The sequence below is a fragment of the Leguminivora glycinivorella genome, chromosome 18, assembly GCF_023078275.1.
Source record: "Leguminivora glycinivorella isolate SPB_JAAS2020 chromosome 18, LegGlyc_1.1, whole genome shotgun sequence".
Taxonomy (NCBI): domain Eukaryota; kingdom Metazoa; phylum Arthropoda; class Insecta; order Lepidoptera; family Tortricidae; genus Leguminivora; species Leguminivora glycinivorella.
In genome coordinates this window covers 4,406,594-4,424,876 of record NC_062988.1, presented here as the reverse complement: position 1 = coordinate 4,424,876, position 18,283 = coordinate 4,406,594, and the positions used below count along the sequence as shown (strand labels likewise).

The 18,283-nt window shown below is 37.9% G+C and overlaps 1 protein-coding gene across 1 annotated transcript in view; it reads right to left on the bottom strand.

The window, feature by feature from the left end:
- Positions 1-17,134, bottom strand: part of LOC125236101 (protein kibra) — a 90,289-nt gene extending 73,155 nt beyond the window's left edge. Inside the window, exon 1 of the mRNA XM_048142797.1 lies at positions 16,731-17,134. Coding sequence (XP_047998754.1) covers positions 16,731-16,858 — 128 coding nt within the window. The 5' untranslated portion in view covers positions 16,859-17,134. The remainder of the gene's footprint in view (positions 1-16,730) is intronic.
- Between the last annotated feature and the right edge of the window lie 1,149 nt (positions 17,135-18,283).

The following is an 18,283-nucleotide window of genomic DNA, read 5'->3' as shown; positions in this document are numbered from 1 at the left end:
TATGTGAGAGCCCCGAACCCCGAATGCATGGACACGTTTTCAACTGTTTTATGTTATAAAATAACGACTACCAATAATTGGACATACATTAACGATTTTTCTTTGGTACCTATCGTTTCGGGTCATCCCGTTCGTTTTTTGTTAAATTTCTAAATTAGTTTTTTCTGCTTTCGTCCATTTTTGCATTTATCACATTCGTCAGTAAACTTTGTTGTACTTGATCGTATGAGTTGTTTGTATTTTTTTTTCCTTATAGGTAATGGTAATCCATTTCCATCATTGCATTGTTATAAGCAGTATTTAGAATCATACAGACACAAATACCTAACAATATAATAAATTTTACACGTAAACAAAACAATGAATGCGTTCAACAATGCAATTTAGACCAAATTAAATCTAATCTACAAGTTAAAAAGAAAGAAAGTTCATACGGTTTCTTCCCACGGTACACTGAGACTATTAAAACCAAGGTAGAGGTATCATCAACTCAAAATAATAATTTACTTACCACTTATTTCGGACCTAATCATTTTACTACTTTTGGGTTGAACCTGTTCTACTAATTTGCTTCGTGTTCGGTAGTTTGGGCTCCTTCTAATTTTACTGCTTCATTTTTTAAATCGGAAAATTGTAGTGTTTGAAATTATAAGTAGGTGCAATAATGGGCAGAAACTTTTACAAGTTTGTGGTTACCTAATCGAAATTGTCAAAAATAGGTTGGTTCAAACCTCAGATCTAGGTTGAGTTGTGTAACGCACATCTTCATAAAAAAAAATCCGTGAGGGTTCGTATCATAGTGTTATCATACAAAGATAAGTTACTATTTCGACATTGAGACCCTTGGCCCGTGGGGTCCGAACGCCTTAAATTTATTTAAGTAACTGTCGAAAAAACTGACAGAGGTCAGCGGTGACCGTAGGGCTGGCAGCTTCCTCGCCCAAAGAATAAGCCTAGCGATACAGCGAGAAAATGCTGCCAGTGTCTACGGCACCATGCCTATTAAGGAGTTCACCTAGTTTTTAATATTTTTAGTTTAGTTAGGTATTTATTTTTAGATTAAGGTTTAGTTTTTATGATTAGTATTATTGTTTTTATTTATAATGTGATATTAAATAAAGCCTTTCTAAAAAAAAAAGATAGACATTTCATTATTTGTTTGATAGTTCAATTCAATGACTTCAAAGTTTACAAACTACAAAGCCAAATCCATGTTTCGCTGCAAGAATTTATTTTTCTTACCTGTAAAGATTTTCAAATACTTAGTGAAAATACGCCTATTTTCTTTTCTGCGAACGCAAAATGCAAAACCTAAACCGCGCAACATAGTAGATACTATAATAGTATTCGGATCGCGACAGGTGCAAGTTTCTGGTTTCGCCGCAGCTATGCAGATAAATGCATGCCGTTGCCAGATAATTAATGATGGCCGGCGCTTACAGGGTGCTACAGTGCGATTTACATACCTAATAAACATCATCATCATTATTTTAGCCTTCAGTTCCAATCACCCAATGCCGAGCATAGACTTCTCTTCGTGTACTCTTATGCCGATTCTGGGCTAGTCCAAAACATTATCGTCAACATATTTTTTTTAGCCTACAGTCGCACACTAAGTATAGGCCTTTCTCCCGGGCTAGTCCAGAACGTCATCATCACCATAATTATTTTAGCCTCTAGTCACTCACTGCTGAGCATCTAGGTGTCTTTTGTTTGCGCCATTATCCTGGATCGAAGCTACTTAGTCTTCCGTAAGTGTCCCGCGATTTTACGAATGACATCCACCCAATGAGCTTACCGACGCCAAGCGCTTTTTTTATAGGAAAGCTACCACCAATACGAACATAAATCAAAATTAACAACATAAAAGAATAACATTGAACAAATCAAGATTTAGTCAGTCCAAAGAGAAAATTTATTCCACCATAGACATTTTATTTATGCCCTCCTTGACAGCCGTTTTGTAACAATCAACGGTGCTTCGTTTATCAGATATTGCCTATGATAATAATTATATGTAATTTTATTTTGATTTTAATTTGAACAAGGTTGCGAACCCTATTCCACAATTACACAAGTTGCTAAGCCACAAATCTCAAGAATACGCAGCCCTAGCTCTCTAGTTAAGGCGTGGTGCGTTGGCGCCGGTTTTAATGTCAAAAGCTATGCATTTCTACTTTACAATAACGACTTATGGCATAGACAATCTCAGTGAGTTGGGCCCTTTTTAGAACTGATTGTTTTAGCACCTATACGATGCATTTGTTTAAGATATTAACTTGGATTTAACATGTGTTGTACACATGGTTGTAATAAAGTTGTTTAATATGGACGAGAGAAATTCTCATTGAAAGGCAGATTGAGTAAGTTTGACAAGTTCTGTGATCAAACTTTCCCGCTCTTAGCAAGCGGAGAGAATACTTCACTTGAAGCTTTTCCTGGGCTATAAAGCTAATGTATGGTGCCTGGAACCCTTTGAGTTCAGAGAAATCTCCTGATACGAGATAAATGTGTATTTATATAACTTCCAATCGTGACGTAAAGCTGACGAAAATGTTGCGGTTTCCGCCTCAACCCCAGATCTTCATTCGAAACGTTTAGCGAATACTGCTAAAGGAAACCAGTACAGTCTAATCGAATTTTACGCGTAACTGCTATGATACTTAAGATCAAGTTATACTAGGGACGAGTCAAGAATTGGGGAATCGGGTAGCGCCCCACTTCTCTACCAGTTTCTACGGTCAACGTCGATGATATGCACACATTTCCTGCCTTATTGCGACGGTGTAGGACAGAAAATTGTGGACGCGTTGACATCAACTGGTACATGATTCATACAGTCCACTTCACAAAAAAGCGGTCCGTAACCATGCGTTTTTCCGATTGTGACGAAATCCATAAAACCTGCGCGTACGCCTTAACGGTTCTCTTTAATACGGCGTTTAAACGGTAGTCAGTTATTTTATTAAAGATTCCCTGGCTAATTTACCTTCGTGTCCACAGTGATTTAAATTGACGGTTTCCAAGATCGCCTGATTATTTATGTGAAAAATATTGCTGTAGAAATTGATCGTAAGCTTCGTGAAAAATAATAACTGACATCATATTTTTCCCCTAGACCTGTTATCAAAAACAGAAGCTTGGTAGATAACAGAAGCAGAGATAAACCTCATCCGACAGAAATTTGCCATCTCTACGATATTCGATAATCTGCTAAAGATACAAAATCAGTTGAATCTGCTAACTGGTTCCCTATGTTGTAAATTTCACTGCCGCGGCAACATAATTCACTCTAACAAATTACAATCCCTTGACTACTCCAATGGGTTTTTGACTCCCTCTCGGCTACCGAACGCTAGCGTCTATTTCAAAACACGATCAGTCTTATCGAGGCATAGAGGGCGTGCGTGCGCGCATCTAGAGAAAGAAAGCAGGAGATTTCACGTGGGGAAGACCAAGACAGGTATAGTTACAACGTTGCGCCGTAGCAAAACCAGTCTCGTCAGCGGGACGTCAAGGCGAGTAAAATTCTTGGAAACGGTGACCCGTGTCACGGAATCCCTGCCGCGCGGGTGCCCTCTATTTCGCCTATCATTAATTCGCATAATTTGAATTCGCATAACAGATTTGGCATAACATTATTGTTCATAACATTGAATAAGCATAATATTAAAAATGCATAATTCTTATTTCGCATAACAATGAATCTGCATAATTGAAATTTGCATACTACTATTTCGTATAACTTTAATTATCCTAAAATGAATTGCCATACTTACTAACTGTATGGAGTAAGCGATTGGATCAATCAGGGGCTGATTTTCCAATTTCGAGCGCTCGATTTTGAGTGTTTAATTTTATACTGTCTCACTTATTAAGCATGAAAAAAATAGGGGTAAGTAAGATACATCGGGGCAAATCTCGAGTGGGGGGCAAATGTAACTGGTCAATTTCTTCCATGTTTTACAATGTTTGAATTATTAAAAAAAAAAACTGTTTATTTTTAAGAAACATACCTATATGCATTTATGAACTCAACTGCTAATCTTAAATTAAAAAGATTATTTGAGTTAAGGAGTCTTTATTTTATTTATACATTACTTATTAAGTTTTTTCGTTTTTTATAAGTGTTTTTCAGAAAATAGAGTGTCTACCAGTTATGTAGTAGGCGTGTTCAGTGGATACATGTAATAATGGAATAATAGAAATAGTGTAATAATGGAAAAAATGGATTAGTTACAATTGTCTTTTAGTCTAGATTTGCCCCGCTGTACCTCACTAAAGAAAATGAAAATCTATCATTTACCAGAAGAGTAGATTAGGTTAGAACTGTGACCACTACACACAATGCGCTGCTACCAGAAAAATTTGTTAGGGTAGGTTAGAACTGTGACCCTTAAACATATGTACTGCTATCAGAAAAGTAGGTTAGGTTAGGTTAGAACTGTGATCCCTTCAAAAAAAGGATAAAATTAATTCATGAAACGCTTTATACTGTTTGCTTATTATATCATACTAATCGTATATCAATAGATAGTTATACCATATAACGGTTATTATAAATAAGTGTTATACGAAATAATGGTTATACAAAATAAAAGTAGATATTTTGTAGTTATACCAAATGTTAATTATGTCATATGAGTGATTATATCCTTTAAATATATACCAAATGTTGTTATATCAAATGTTACTATACCAAAAAAAGTTATACCAAACATTACACACCCCGTAGCGAGTGGTTCAAAAAGTGGAATCTTGAGCGTTGCGAGGGTTTCAAGGCACATTAACCTTCGTACGGCACGTTAAACATTGCCACCGAGTTTGAAACACAAAATTTTTCACCACCCCAACACGAACAAAATACTGACTATAAAACATCAAACTAAATCAAATCCATCGATTTCTTCAATATTTATGATTCAAAATCATCATTTATAGGTAAAATTCTTAGAATTCTTAACTCTCTTCTAACTCTTAAATAGCTTAAAACATCAAGTTAAAATTTGTATGAAATTACTTTGCACTCTTGTGGATAAAATGCAATTTTGCTATCTGTTTTCGAACGGAAAAGTAAGCCGTTACCCGTTAGTGTGGTGAAAATATAATTTTCTTGTATGCCATTTAAACATTCTACTAAACAAAGTTATGCTTATTATACTTATACCAATTCATCGTTATAACAATTTACATTATGCGAATTAGCATTATACGAAATCTGTTATGCGAAATAATGATATGCGTATTAAACGTTATGCGTAATAAACGGTATGCCATTTCATATTAGGAGTATTCAGTTATGCGAATTAATATAGACCCCTGCCGCGCACTAGTAAAGATTACGCACACAGGGACCGTGTGGATCATGCGGTGTCAAATGGGATAGGTGTCAAAATTTGTGACTTTCGAGAATGAAGCTGGAGATAGTCACTACGCCAGAGATAACAACAGAATTAATATCTATAGGCGGCTAGTGTCCATCAGTGTTAAGGACCAACAACGCCAGATCTATTCACTATTTAAGACTTTGTGATTTGTGATATATTTTTTTAACTTCGGATGCGTGTATGATCTAAGTATGTCCGTGATGTGCTAACATACATACTTAGTACTACTAATACCCTTACCTACCTAATTTTATGAATGCAAACTCAGGCCTGTCTTGTTTAACTGAAAATTGCAATTAAGGTGTACTCGGGTAATTCCGAACGTCAAAAACCGTCGGTAAAATCCGAAAAGGGACCTTTATTACTATGGAATCACGGGTGATTATCATTTGAATTTCGGAATTATCCGATTAACGGCATTACCCGAATACACCTTAATTGAAATTGTCCCCCGGACACTTAACTAGAGTGACATATGTGTCCGCTGGTCACATTTGGCACGCGTGTTCAGTGGACGCATTCTAGATGATATATAGTGACAATTAGTGTGTTTCAGTAATTTTACTGGATTTTTCATACTATACATACATACATACATACATATTTTACGTGCCAAAACGGCCAACTAATCTAACCAGTTCTATAAACTGCGATCGATTAAATCCGCAAGCATTTGTGTTCGATATGTCATCGCATCGCATTGTAAAATGGGACGACAGAAGGCCAACGTACTGTCGGCCGCCCGCAAATAGACGCGAAGGTTCGCGTACGGTCTCTTCTTGTTTTCTAAGGCTTTATTCTAACTTAATTACGCGACAAACACAAGTGGATAGTAAAACGGGATACCATTGCCAAAAGGTTTTTCTTATCCCATTTCTGATATCATTTTAGATACGGCTAAATATGTATAATGTGTTTTAAGGTGCGTTTTAAACAATATGTGCGGACAATTACAATTGAGCAGAACAATACCAGAATGACAGACATAGTAGACAATAAAGATGAAGTAGACCAAATAAAGTATTCATATGTTGTAACCGCGTATTCAGTGTCAAAGAAAAATTCTCAAATGATTTGGCGAATCGTTTTACAAATTACTATTGAAAAAATACGATTGTTTTTAATATTCTGACTTATTCAGTGGTAACACTTTCAATAAGATAAGATACGGTAGTTCTTCTTAAAGTAATGATATTTTCCGTATCAGTACCCAAGTGTTTCTAAGAAATATGTTGGACTCAGTTAAGATTACGATACATATAGGGCTGATCTACCGTCTAATGTTACTGGAATTTTAAAAGTATTATACAAGTAGTAATTTTAACCCTGGACTGACCGGGACGCCTCGAACTCGGTGCCACGCAGTCTCCCGACAGACCACTCTATATATATCACCAGAGAAATATTTTAATCCGAATGGCCCGCTTAATGCACATTCCCTTGGGCTTTCGAACAATCTCGACTTTTTTATTCCTTTACCTCCAGGGCATTGCCCTAGTTAGTATTTAGTCGGTACGATAATCCATCATCTGAAACTGTGTCAGTAGACGCTAAGGATAATGCTAGGTGAACAACCTGTTCTTGAATAGACATATTTCGACTGTGATGTCATAGGCTTATTTAAAGTCTTGTATCGGACATTTAAACTCCAAAAAAGGAAACGTTAGGGGTCAGCGCGATTTCCTCTCGCATACCAAATCGCTGACACATTGCTACAGCGCGGTTATAATCAAATTAAACAACTTGCATTGAGCTCGGCGAAGCATGCCGACCGGATGATCCAATCCGTGAATATAAAATTTTGTATCTGAACCGAACCATGCATTAAAGCGGTAACCGCATTCATAAACATTTTTTACGCCTTACGTCATGACCTATCACCCAGTTTATCCCCCCAAATTGCCGGAGCAATCTCTTGAAAGTGGTTAAAATTACGATAATAGTGTGATGGTATGCGAGAAGCTAATGTACCGCCTTGACGTCACACGTTATTCGATCATTGACAAATGACATTCCAACGCCTTTACTGAACTGTGTTGTGTCAAGCGCGAGATGTACAACGCCCATATTCTCCAGGCTCGCCTCGCATGTATTCATGTGTCCCTCATATCATATTCGTCGAATGCTCAGGAATTTTAAACGATTATAGCTCACCATTAATTATACTTGTATTTAGCATTACAAAGTGGAAAGCAGTCGTATATCATAAGTATTATCGACACAAAACGCCTTTTAGGCATTTATTACTTTAAGTGCGAACATCTTATAATAACCTTAATGCACTCAAGAACTTGGACATAAAATGACAGCGGTCGTTGTGCATTTATTTTATGTTCGTACCATTTAGAGCCGCTACCGTCCATTTACCTTATACCTTAAATGATCTTTGCGTAAGATTTCAACTTGATATGTTAAAGATAAACCTTGACTTTCTAGCGAACTAGTCTAGATCTCGACGGGTCATCGAAACGAGCCATAAAAACTTAACTAGGCATTCGGAAGCGGTTTGACCTGTTCAGACGTAGGTCTGCAAATGTGACGGATGGACGGAGCGTATTGCATTGCACAAACTGTAAATATATAAGGTTTCCCTCTGATTCACGACGCATGCCAGTCGCCTTCGTCACGCCGCCGTCGACAATATCCAAGTATCAGGGTATCACGACCGCGTTCCGCTCAGCTACTACACGAAACCCCGTCTAAATAATGTCTCGATACAATGACGAATTGCTCTCGCTTTACGGTATCGTAACAATCTAGGAATTCATAATTGTTATTACGAAGTCACTCCCTTTAGTTCAAAATCCAGTTTCCAAATCCAGTTTTACGAAACCAATAATAATGTCCGATATTAGACTCGTTTGTCAGCACTATTAAATCTCTTGCATTAAGAGAGGTTGACGTTAAAAGTAGTTGAATCATTAAGAGTTAGTGGTATTTATAATGTTGCCTTAATGATGCCCGTGTGTTCTGCAAAGCATCTGGAACTCGCTCCACCATATACTCTAAAGGCATTTTTATGAGAAGAGATTCCATGTTAAGAATTACCTACAGTGTAGCTTAAGTACACAACAAATGGCTTAAGAGAACAGTGCAAAACATAGGTAATTGGAAAACTTAGAATGTGTCGACACTTTTAAGTTGACTGTTACCAAGTAAAATTCATAGCAAGTATGTCAAGATATTTCACTAAGAAAAGGTAAGTAAGCATACCTCGTGATACAAAGTTATAAACTAAATGATTCGGACTTAAGAATGAACAGACTCTGTATTTAGGACTAGGTTGGTGCACTAGCATCTTATTAATTTTATGAATTATCTTTCTTTAGATAATTTCGTTTCTTCGAACACCAAATGTCTGTCTTCTAGACTCCATTGAGAGGTTTAGTCCTTAAAACTAATATTGATTGTGCCATTCAAAGGTGTTATAACAACGAAGTGTTCAAACCGGATGGTATGGTTAAACAGGCCACCAGCTCGCGCATGCTGATGAATGGGGGACGCCCTTCTCCGAACAAGGCTTCGCAAAATTCTTCGTCCCATTGTTTTGTGAATGGGCAGCGCGAAGCGCGAAGACTTGAAAAATGCTCACCATTTTGCAGCGATTTATTCTCTTTAATAGCTGGGCTGGGCGTTGTTCGCGAGGTTTTACGTTCTGTTTATTTTTTCCTAAATAACTGTTTTTGTTATGGAGCTGGGAAAGTTGAAGGTAAATGGAAAATTATTAGGTATAAAACGTTAAGTGCGATTGTTTTAAAATTTTCTATGACTTGAAAATAGGTACTTCATAGGCACTTTAAGTAATGCAAGTAAAGGGAAAGTATCCAGGGAATTTACACTTTATCTTTCTCAAAATTAAGTCCAAATGTAAAATAGCTAACAAATTACTAATCTTTGGCAAAAACTCCAATAGTCCCAATAGCTCTAAATTCTGTCAGTAGTAATCGATCTCCCTTTCGTCACAGTGGATTTTAGATATCTTTTGAAACAAATATAGTAGTGGAGATATGATTATTAGGTTTTACCAATTTGACTATAAGCGACGCGTTAAAATTACTCAAGCCCACTTTTGACGTAAAACGGAGCTCAAGCAACACGGCCATATTCTGTCAACTCCTTATCGTCGCTAAGTATACAGGTGGTTCGCATACCACAGCGCTTACGATCACTTGCTTACCAACATAGTTTTTCGGCCCGATCGATTCAAACAGCCTTCTATTACGCCGGCCGAAGGTGTATATTAGAATGTAAATAATTCTGTTATCGTCCGAATTGTTATTTCGCCCACGCTTAAAACCACGAGTCGCCAACAATTTATTCAAAATCAAGGATTTGTGCCCGTTCGCCTCCGGCGGCCTCCGTATTCGTACAAGAAGAATTTTAACCATTCTTGGTATAATTTCAACTATTTAAAACTCATTGGAAACACCGCGAGCGCTTAAAGCAAAAGGAACGAAACCTCTCACTTTCAATACGTAGATTAAGCGAGAAATTCATAATCATAACAAATGTGTTGTTGCAAAAAGTAGGCTTGCAAGTTGCAAATTATGCTTCGCCGGATATTAGAATCTACACGACAGACACATTTATCATAGCGTGGTGTCGCATCTAAGAAGATGATTATCTTAACCGTCCAATAAAAGAATTTACATCGCCATTAACGTGCGCGACAGTAAATAACAAATTTAATTTTTATTAGACATTTTTGAGTCGGATAGCGGTAAAAAAATCGCTTTCGTTCTATCATCCGGCAGATTAGGATCGTACATTTTACGGTAGACATTAAATCTTAAGCGCTCATTATAGAGGAAACATTAAATAGACAACATTCTTTGGCGAGTCTGGTCCTCCATGGAGTCGCTTAATCAAGCGATCTTATGCAAATCACGCAAATGCTTAATCAGTTTTATGACTGCCGACTATCAACAATTTATCAATAGCCCCTATATGGAAACAAACAGAAACTACATCGGCCTATGTCGACATAGTACATACCATATTTCGCAACTTTCTTCTTTTATGTACATATAGTTAAGGAAGGATACGTAGCTACATATATGGGTATAAATATGATGTATGCTATCCCCCTTATTCATAAACGTTCACTAAAGTTATCAAGCCGATAAAGTTCGTTTGTCCCTTTCTATCACATGCACCAATACATCAGAAACGGACAAACGAACTTTATCGCCTTGATATCTTTAGTAAACGTATATGAATAAGGGGGTATATTTCTAAATGCATTATGTCTACTACAACGAATACTATTTACAATAAAACTTTACTAGCAAATAACTACTTTATGACGACATAGATAAGAGTGGAATGCCAATTCGATTAGAAACGGGAGCAGTACCACTTTTATCGCATACTTATGTAGATAAATTTTAAACACGCGTGATTTTAGTCACATTAACATTGCGATGTCTGTACACTTAGATAAAACACTCAAGTTCTTGGTAATTCACAATAACTAATACTAATTCGAACATGAATGCATTACAGTCAGACAGTGCGACGTGCTCTGAATCATGTAGAGTTCTCTCATAAAAATCCATGATTACTTAATAAAAGTTAAAGCGCAGAATATTGAACTATGTATACAAAAAAAAAATGCCAACTATCAATCAAATTTAAAAGTCGTTTGTAGAAATAGCATCTGGTGTTTACTTTTATAGAAAACCTAATAAAGAATTCGGCCTCTCGCGTAGAACCTCTGGGTGCGTAGCCGAATGGCACAAACGCTCACGAAACGAAACGCTAGTAGATATCTATCCCTATCGCTCTTGCGTATTGGCGCGACAGAGCCGGACTACGTTTCGTTTTCGTTTGGCGTCGGAGAAATTCCATTCGGCTACGGGGCCTGTTGTGTATCAAAGCATTCAAAGCGTATGATATAGTGACACTAAACATTGACAACAAACACTTTCACTATGGAGCTCGATTCAATTTGTTCGAAAGCATCGGAACAGTGAATTAGCCAGTAGAATCGGCGCACTGGCATGCGTCTACGCATATAAGCCGCCAAGGACATCTTTATCTGAAAGGAATGCGCAAAGTAAACAATGTTGTACGCTATTTCGCTCGCGACGCGCCCAGAACGCATTTGGATACATCGGCCATCCCTTACAGGGAATTTTAAACAAAGGAGTAGTTGACATTGAGATTGACTAATTTCCGTTTGAATTCTCTGTTTTTCTCGTTTCCACGTAGGTATATTGCTCCGGATAAAACATCTCATAGTTTCTTCCTCAGTTTCATCATGTTTAGTTATATACCTACTGCCTAACTGTGGTCACGGTGGGTCCTGGTTGGTTGGTTGGTTTGGTAGGTAAACAAAAGTAACAACTGTTTGATCGATTTTGCAGTCAGTTTGGCGTCATCCATATATTACGTCACAGTGTAAGGGGGGGGGGGGTCATACTAAATGTGACAATCCCTGTTAAAGGGATACAAAAAAGCGTGACATAGGGGGGAGGGGTCCAAAAACCTGAAATTTGGTGTGACGTAATATGTGGATGATCCCTAATTTATAATTTCATGTTGTTTCGTGGTGTCACACAAAATAATGTGATATTTAACCAGGATTCACATCATTTTTAGCATTAGTCGAGCTACTTTTTGAAGACAGACAAAGACGGCAACCCTTTATCTCTTAACAAAGAGGAATAAATTCGGATTAATCATTGACGAACTCCGTTTTTAACGAGTCCAGAACCAAACTAAATGCAAATTTCGTGATACATCCTTCATAAGAACAAAGGCCTCATGATAAAAGGTGTAACTGATGCATCATCAGAAGATACAGATATTATCATTACTCAATACATACTATGGCCTAAAAGAACAATGCCATAATTTTCACTGGTTCTCTATAAACAAAGAATCATCTAACTATTGAGGTCCGTATTGCAAAAAGTCCCTGTTATTAATAATGCGATGAACAAATATGGATCTTTTGTTTTGAACAGCACGCCATCATTATGGAAACACCTTTTCCGGTGCGTTCATTTGTTTGGTCGAAAAATTACGTCGAATCGTGTTGTTATGACAACTATACCAGTCCAAGACGACTTTCGATTCTCAATAAACCGTCACCTTATGTAGTTACTCTTTTAAGTTTACAAATCGTTTTGAAAGTCGATCAGTGTCAAGCAAATAGAATTCCTTTGTTGCATGCCCTCCAAAACTCCGAAATTACCGCTAAATTTCACACAATCGTAATAACGAGGCAAACAAACCAATTCATCATAACATCGAATTAGCCACGGTAAAGTCACGATAACAAACAATAAACGTGTAAGACAATTTAATGACTACACAGTAATCTTCGTCTTAAGCATGTGATTACAAGCAACGGAGCAGCCAGAAAAATAAATTGCTGAGTTATTTAGTGCCAACACGATTAGAGTCAAGAAACGCAGTAAAATGCCCAGCCCCTTAGTCGTCACGCTCGAAGGAACGCGTGTAGTGCGTGGGAAGTATCGGCAAGATGCCTTACACACACTTGGGTTACACAATCCGAAGACAGCCCGTTGTTACCAATAGGTACCTAAGCAAACATATTTATGAGAAATCAAACACCAGGGCGTAAAAGATCGAGCTCAATGTACACGTTGTACATTCATATTGTTTTGATACCAAAACAAAACACTGCAAAGTTTTGTAGCGGATTCTCCAGAAATAATATTCCAAGAAAACGTTTTCAAGATCGTTGCGCAAGATGAGAATGCGGAATTCCTTAGAGTCATCATTCCATTAGGAAATGGTGGTAATAATAAAGAAATAGCCAACATTAAAGAACAATCGAGGCGGTTAATAAGATAATTAAGGCATTAAAGACGAAATAATTAGCTATCAGTGGATGCATTGTCCGGTGTTGTGTTACATACAAATTCCGCATTGCGAATACCATTACATGCATCCTTAGGTTTCTCACGTCCGATTTGCCTATACCCAGAGCACGCATTATGAGCTCTCAGAGATTTCACTAACAACATGGAATTATGCATTAAAGACCAGCTTCACAGCGCAGGAATATTTCTACTCAACCACTACCACTAAGCCTCTAGAGACATTGATCCCACAGACGTAAAACAAATAGCTTGAGACAATCAAAGCTGCCGGACCATCAGATCCTTATAAGAACTATCAGGGGACGAACTAGTATAATCAGAACGTTGGAATGTGACTCAACTATGTACAGCCGCAGTGAAACTGCATTCAGCGGGTACAATTAAAGTAATAAACGCCGACAAACACAGGTATAAGATCCCATTCGCTGTTTAATCGACGGTACATTGTCTTCCCTACTAACGAGACAATGAGTATTTTTTCCTCAATTTACAATGCGTAGCTGTCGAACGCCTGTATCGTTACTTTTTGCTTCGACTTTTTGCAAAAGCCTCTCTTCTCGTAACTCAGGTGCCATTACACTTGTGTTGTGAGATCCGCGAAAACCGCAAAATGCTTATTCGCACGCAACTAGTTAAGATACTATGAGAAGCAAAGCCGCTTATTGCAGACTCTGAGCATTCAAGCGCTCGTTAAGACTAGTTCATTAAAGTTCAGGGGTAATACTGTGACATTGGAGAGAATCGTCATATAAGAATGAAATTTGCATGTAAAATAAAAACCAGTTCTTAATGTTGTCAACATTCCTGAAGTAAATAATTATATTCTGACAGATAACTGACTCGAGGGCGCATTTTTCATAGTTAACGTTTAGGTCCCAGGTACAAGATTAATAGCATATGCGTCGGAGACATGGCCGGGTTATTTTTAGATATAGTAAATTGGCTTAGTGGGTTGGTTTATTGTGTGCGTTTTGCACAAGTGGATGTCGAGTGACATCGACGATCCCCACACACGTACACTCCTTGGGCAATTTTGAGCTGTTATCTCGTTTTTAATAGCTGGTTATTATTCATTTCTAGCGTCAACTGGACTGTTGGTTCTCCATTTGGACATGGTCTCCATTTATGCTTTGAATATGTCCTGAATTAACATCTCCCCAATTAACATTTATATCAAAATAGCGTGCAATTTGGATTTCTCTTTTCGTCGACAAACATATCGGTATTGTTCTTTGTTAGATCAGTTATTTGAGATTCGTGTAGAATGTTCACAAGCTTTGTTTATTTAATACCGTACGATGATTATGACCTCAAACCCATGAGTGAAGAAAATACCAGCTCCAGCCGTTCAACAAGTTGTTAAAATAATTAACAGGGAAAGATATAAAATCCGCATCTTACACTCTACATGCAAATCTGATTATCAACATAAGAGTTTTATATATCGTTACTTGTTTAGCAAGTCTCTTAGTGCCGATGTCTCGGAATCACGGAATGCAGTTTGCCAAAAGGTTCAATAAAAAGTAACACTTTATGTTTCCTGCGATCGGGGCGAATTTTATAGTGGTGTCATTGGACCGAGATCAGAAACCGGAGAACTTACTTGACTTTAACTGATACAGAGTTTGTTGTTTAGCGGGTATTGGAATGTATAAAATAATGATTCTCTTATTCTGATTCAAGAATTAGAACGCCTACAAATATGATTTCCAAACTAACTACAAATTGTAACTTATTTATTGTGTAGGTAACTACTGAAATAAACTTTCTAAAGCGCTTCCGATCCACGGATATCCAAATTTACTACATGCAAACGTAAATACCTAAATAAATATTCACCTGACTTTTGAAGAAGAATAATATGTAGGTACTAGGTACCTCTCATTGTGAAAAGAGTGCATACTGCATAGCTAATTCAAATCATTTTCCACACTGTAAACTTGTAAAACTTGTAAAGTTGATTGATTTTAGTTCAAATATTTACTTAATTTTTATTTCCAGTAAAGTTTCAACTACCAACGTTTCTATATCTGTGTTTATGTTAGTCAAAATCTACATTTAGTAATAAATTTTGACTAATATCATACATAAGTACATAAATTTCAACATACTAATGAAATTACATTTCAGTATAATGCCTCTTTTAAACTAATGAAATAGTTAATAGGCTTCTATTTTACGTGCCTAGACTGGTAGGTATAGGCACGAAGTCTAAAGCAATTAAAGATTCTGCTGACACAAGACTTCACTGGAATGTTTGACATTGAATATTCTACGTACCGGCGAATAGGATTTTTTATGTTGATCATGGTTGATGCTTGATGTAATGGGGAAGGGTCACTTTTATCTTGCGTGTATAGGTATACTGTGTGTGTAACACATACAAGCTCGTTTTAGTTAACTACGTATTTCGGCCCTCCTTTTAAATTTAGGGAAGCAGTAGTCATTTCAATGTCGGTTGCCATATATGTATTAATTTGTATTGTCAATTTGAGGAATGAAAATGACAAATACAAATCTCTACCACTAGATGCACATAGTAGATGTCGTGTCAGTTGTGCTGCTCTAATTCAGAGCGGAATAACATTCAAAAACATCAACAACCTCTCGTGCACTTCGTGCAGTCTTCTAAAATTTACATTACTGCTTACTGCAACCGGATGATCTTCACTTCGAGATCAATAAGATGCTCACGATAACTGTACATTGCAGGTGCGTAAATTTTAAGGTCAACTTTTTAAGACAATGAGGCAGCTGTCGTTTAAAGTATGGTAAATAGATACGGCTAGAGACATGATCGGTATTTTATAGGGTTGTGTTGAGCACCTGCAGTGCGGTGCGGGGGTTTTGGGGGGAGGGGTGCCCACTTTAGAAAGGCGCGACCATCGCCGCGGGCCTGGGCCGCATTCTACGGCCTGTCATTCACACCGCACAACTTGACTATGCATTACATTCCATCTCCCACCGCTCTCCGCGCCGCGGAACCAGCGCACCTTACGAAACCAAGACATGCCACATTCATGCACCACATAAACGCTTCATCGAATTATTTCTACGCTAGTTCGACGGCTAACGCTACGAACCAGTTCCGTGGCCTCAATAATGTAAACCAACAAACTGAACTCTAAACAAGGCACAACACTACACACAAAGCACATAAGGATAACAAATGATAATCATAATTTGTGTTTAGCTCATTTGTTGTCACTAAATTGTGGAATGTCGTGTGAAATCGACGAGGTCGCGCATAGTTTCCAACAGAGGGCGACGCGCGCGCGCGGAACGATCACTTTGTTTTTCACGATTTATTCTATTTTGGAACTGTGTTTACCTCGTCAGAGTTCACTAGGGCCTAGAGCACGTTAAACACCTTTATCTCAGAGTTCACTACGCGAAAATTCAATCGGGAAACGCTATAAATCGCATTGGAATGTGAAGTTTTGACATGGGGCTCTCACGGGTTACCACTTCTCTTAGGAAAACTTACCTGTCCCGCGGGTCGATCCACGTCGTTTTTCTGCTGTTGTGGTCGATAAAATACAATTTCCCGTCAAAGTCCCTCGCGTAATCCCATCCGTCGGGCAAGGGTATCTCACCGTTTCGTCTCCTTGGCATATTTCACTGATTAAATCCATTCAAACGAATAACGAAGCACACTCGCGAACTAGCTACACGGCCATGTTGAATACCTCATTATAAGGCGTGACGTCACGCAGGATCAACCAATGGCGGCGTAGGGCCCCCACGATGGAATGCGGCGCGTACGCGAGAAGTGAACAGCGCGCGGCACGTCACTGCACCGACGTTTTCAAAACACACGACCGTACAGAGCGGCTCCGCTCCGCTGACTGAGGCGCCGCGGCCCACCACGTTATCAGCTCTCATGATAATATTCAAGCTACCTACTGTCTTTATGCATTCCTCTTCTAATGTTTACATTGCTACACACAGCCCTAACACCACTACATAAGCCCTCGCAGACACAGACACTAGGCGAGCTATGTATGCAAAAATTAACGTACCTACCCATTCAATCTATTTACGATTCCGTTGTATAAATACGTATAGACAGGCGTGTATACCGCACATTCCACAGCGTATGTATGTATGCCTATACAAATTACTGATACTCGGCCGAGTATAGCGCTGTACGAGTAATATGCTATAGGTATGCAATGCAATGCAACTTAGTGCTAAGATTTGCGTTTCAATGATGATGCTGATAAATGTACAATAAAAAATTACAGTTCAATCTTACACAGGTATATTCCTTATAGTCGATGGGTTAATTTTATTTTTTGTGATTAATTTCGTAGAGCTTATTCTGAAATAATTAAAAAGACGTCAAAACTTAAAATTAATTTACGGTATATAATATAAAATAACTTCATAGGTTCGCTAGTAAGAAATATCTGTTAACATCCCACAAATAAATGCCCTTAGATTCGATCACAGGACCTCCAGTTTCCTAGGCTCACTAGATATCGAATAAGCCACGAAAACAGTCTAGATAAGAACAGTTTCGTACTACGTCCGATCCAAATCCGTAAAAGTACGATCCTTAGTAGCCGTAGAACTATTTCTATGGTAATCTACGCACAAGATCCGATCTTCGTCATCCAGTTTCTTTCCGACATTCGTCGGATCTTGTGCGTAACTTACCACAGAAATAGTTCTACGGCTACTACGGATCTTATTTTCATGGGTTCGGATTGGATTCGGATCGGATGTCGTGCGAAACCGCTCTTAGGCGATGTTACTACGCTAGACTTACGTATTCTACGTAACACGCGTAGGTATTTGGGAATTATTTATGTGTCACGATAAATACCTACTTATTTATCGATTGACGACAATATTCTTAGCATTCTAAGCAATCAAGAGTAATTTATGTTTCTTACAATTGTTATTGCGGTATCTATGCTTGTTCGATTTTATTACATTTCGATCTAATTATAGGTATCACACGATCGATTTTATAGTAAGCTGAAATGAATAAGATTGATACAATAACGAACTTTGTTACTAGGAGTAGATGTA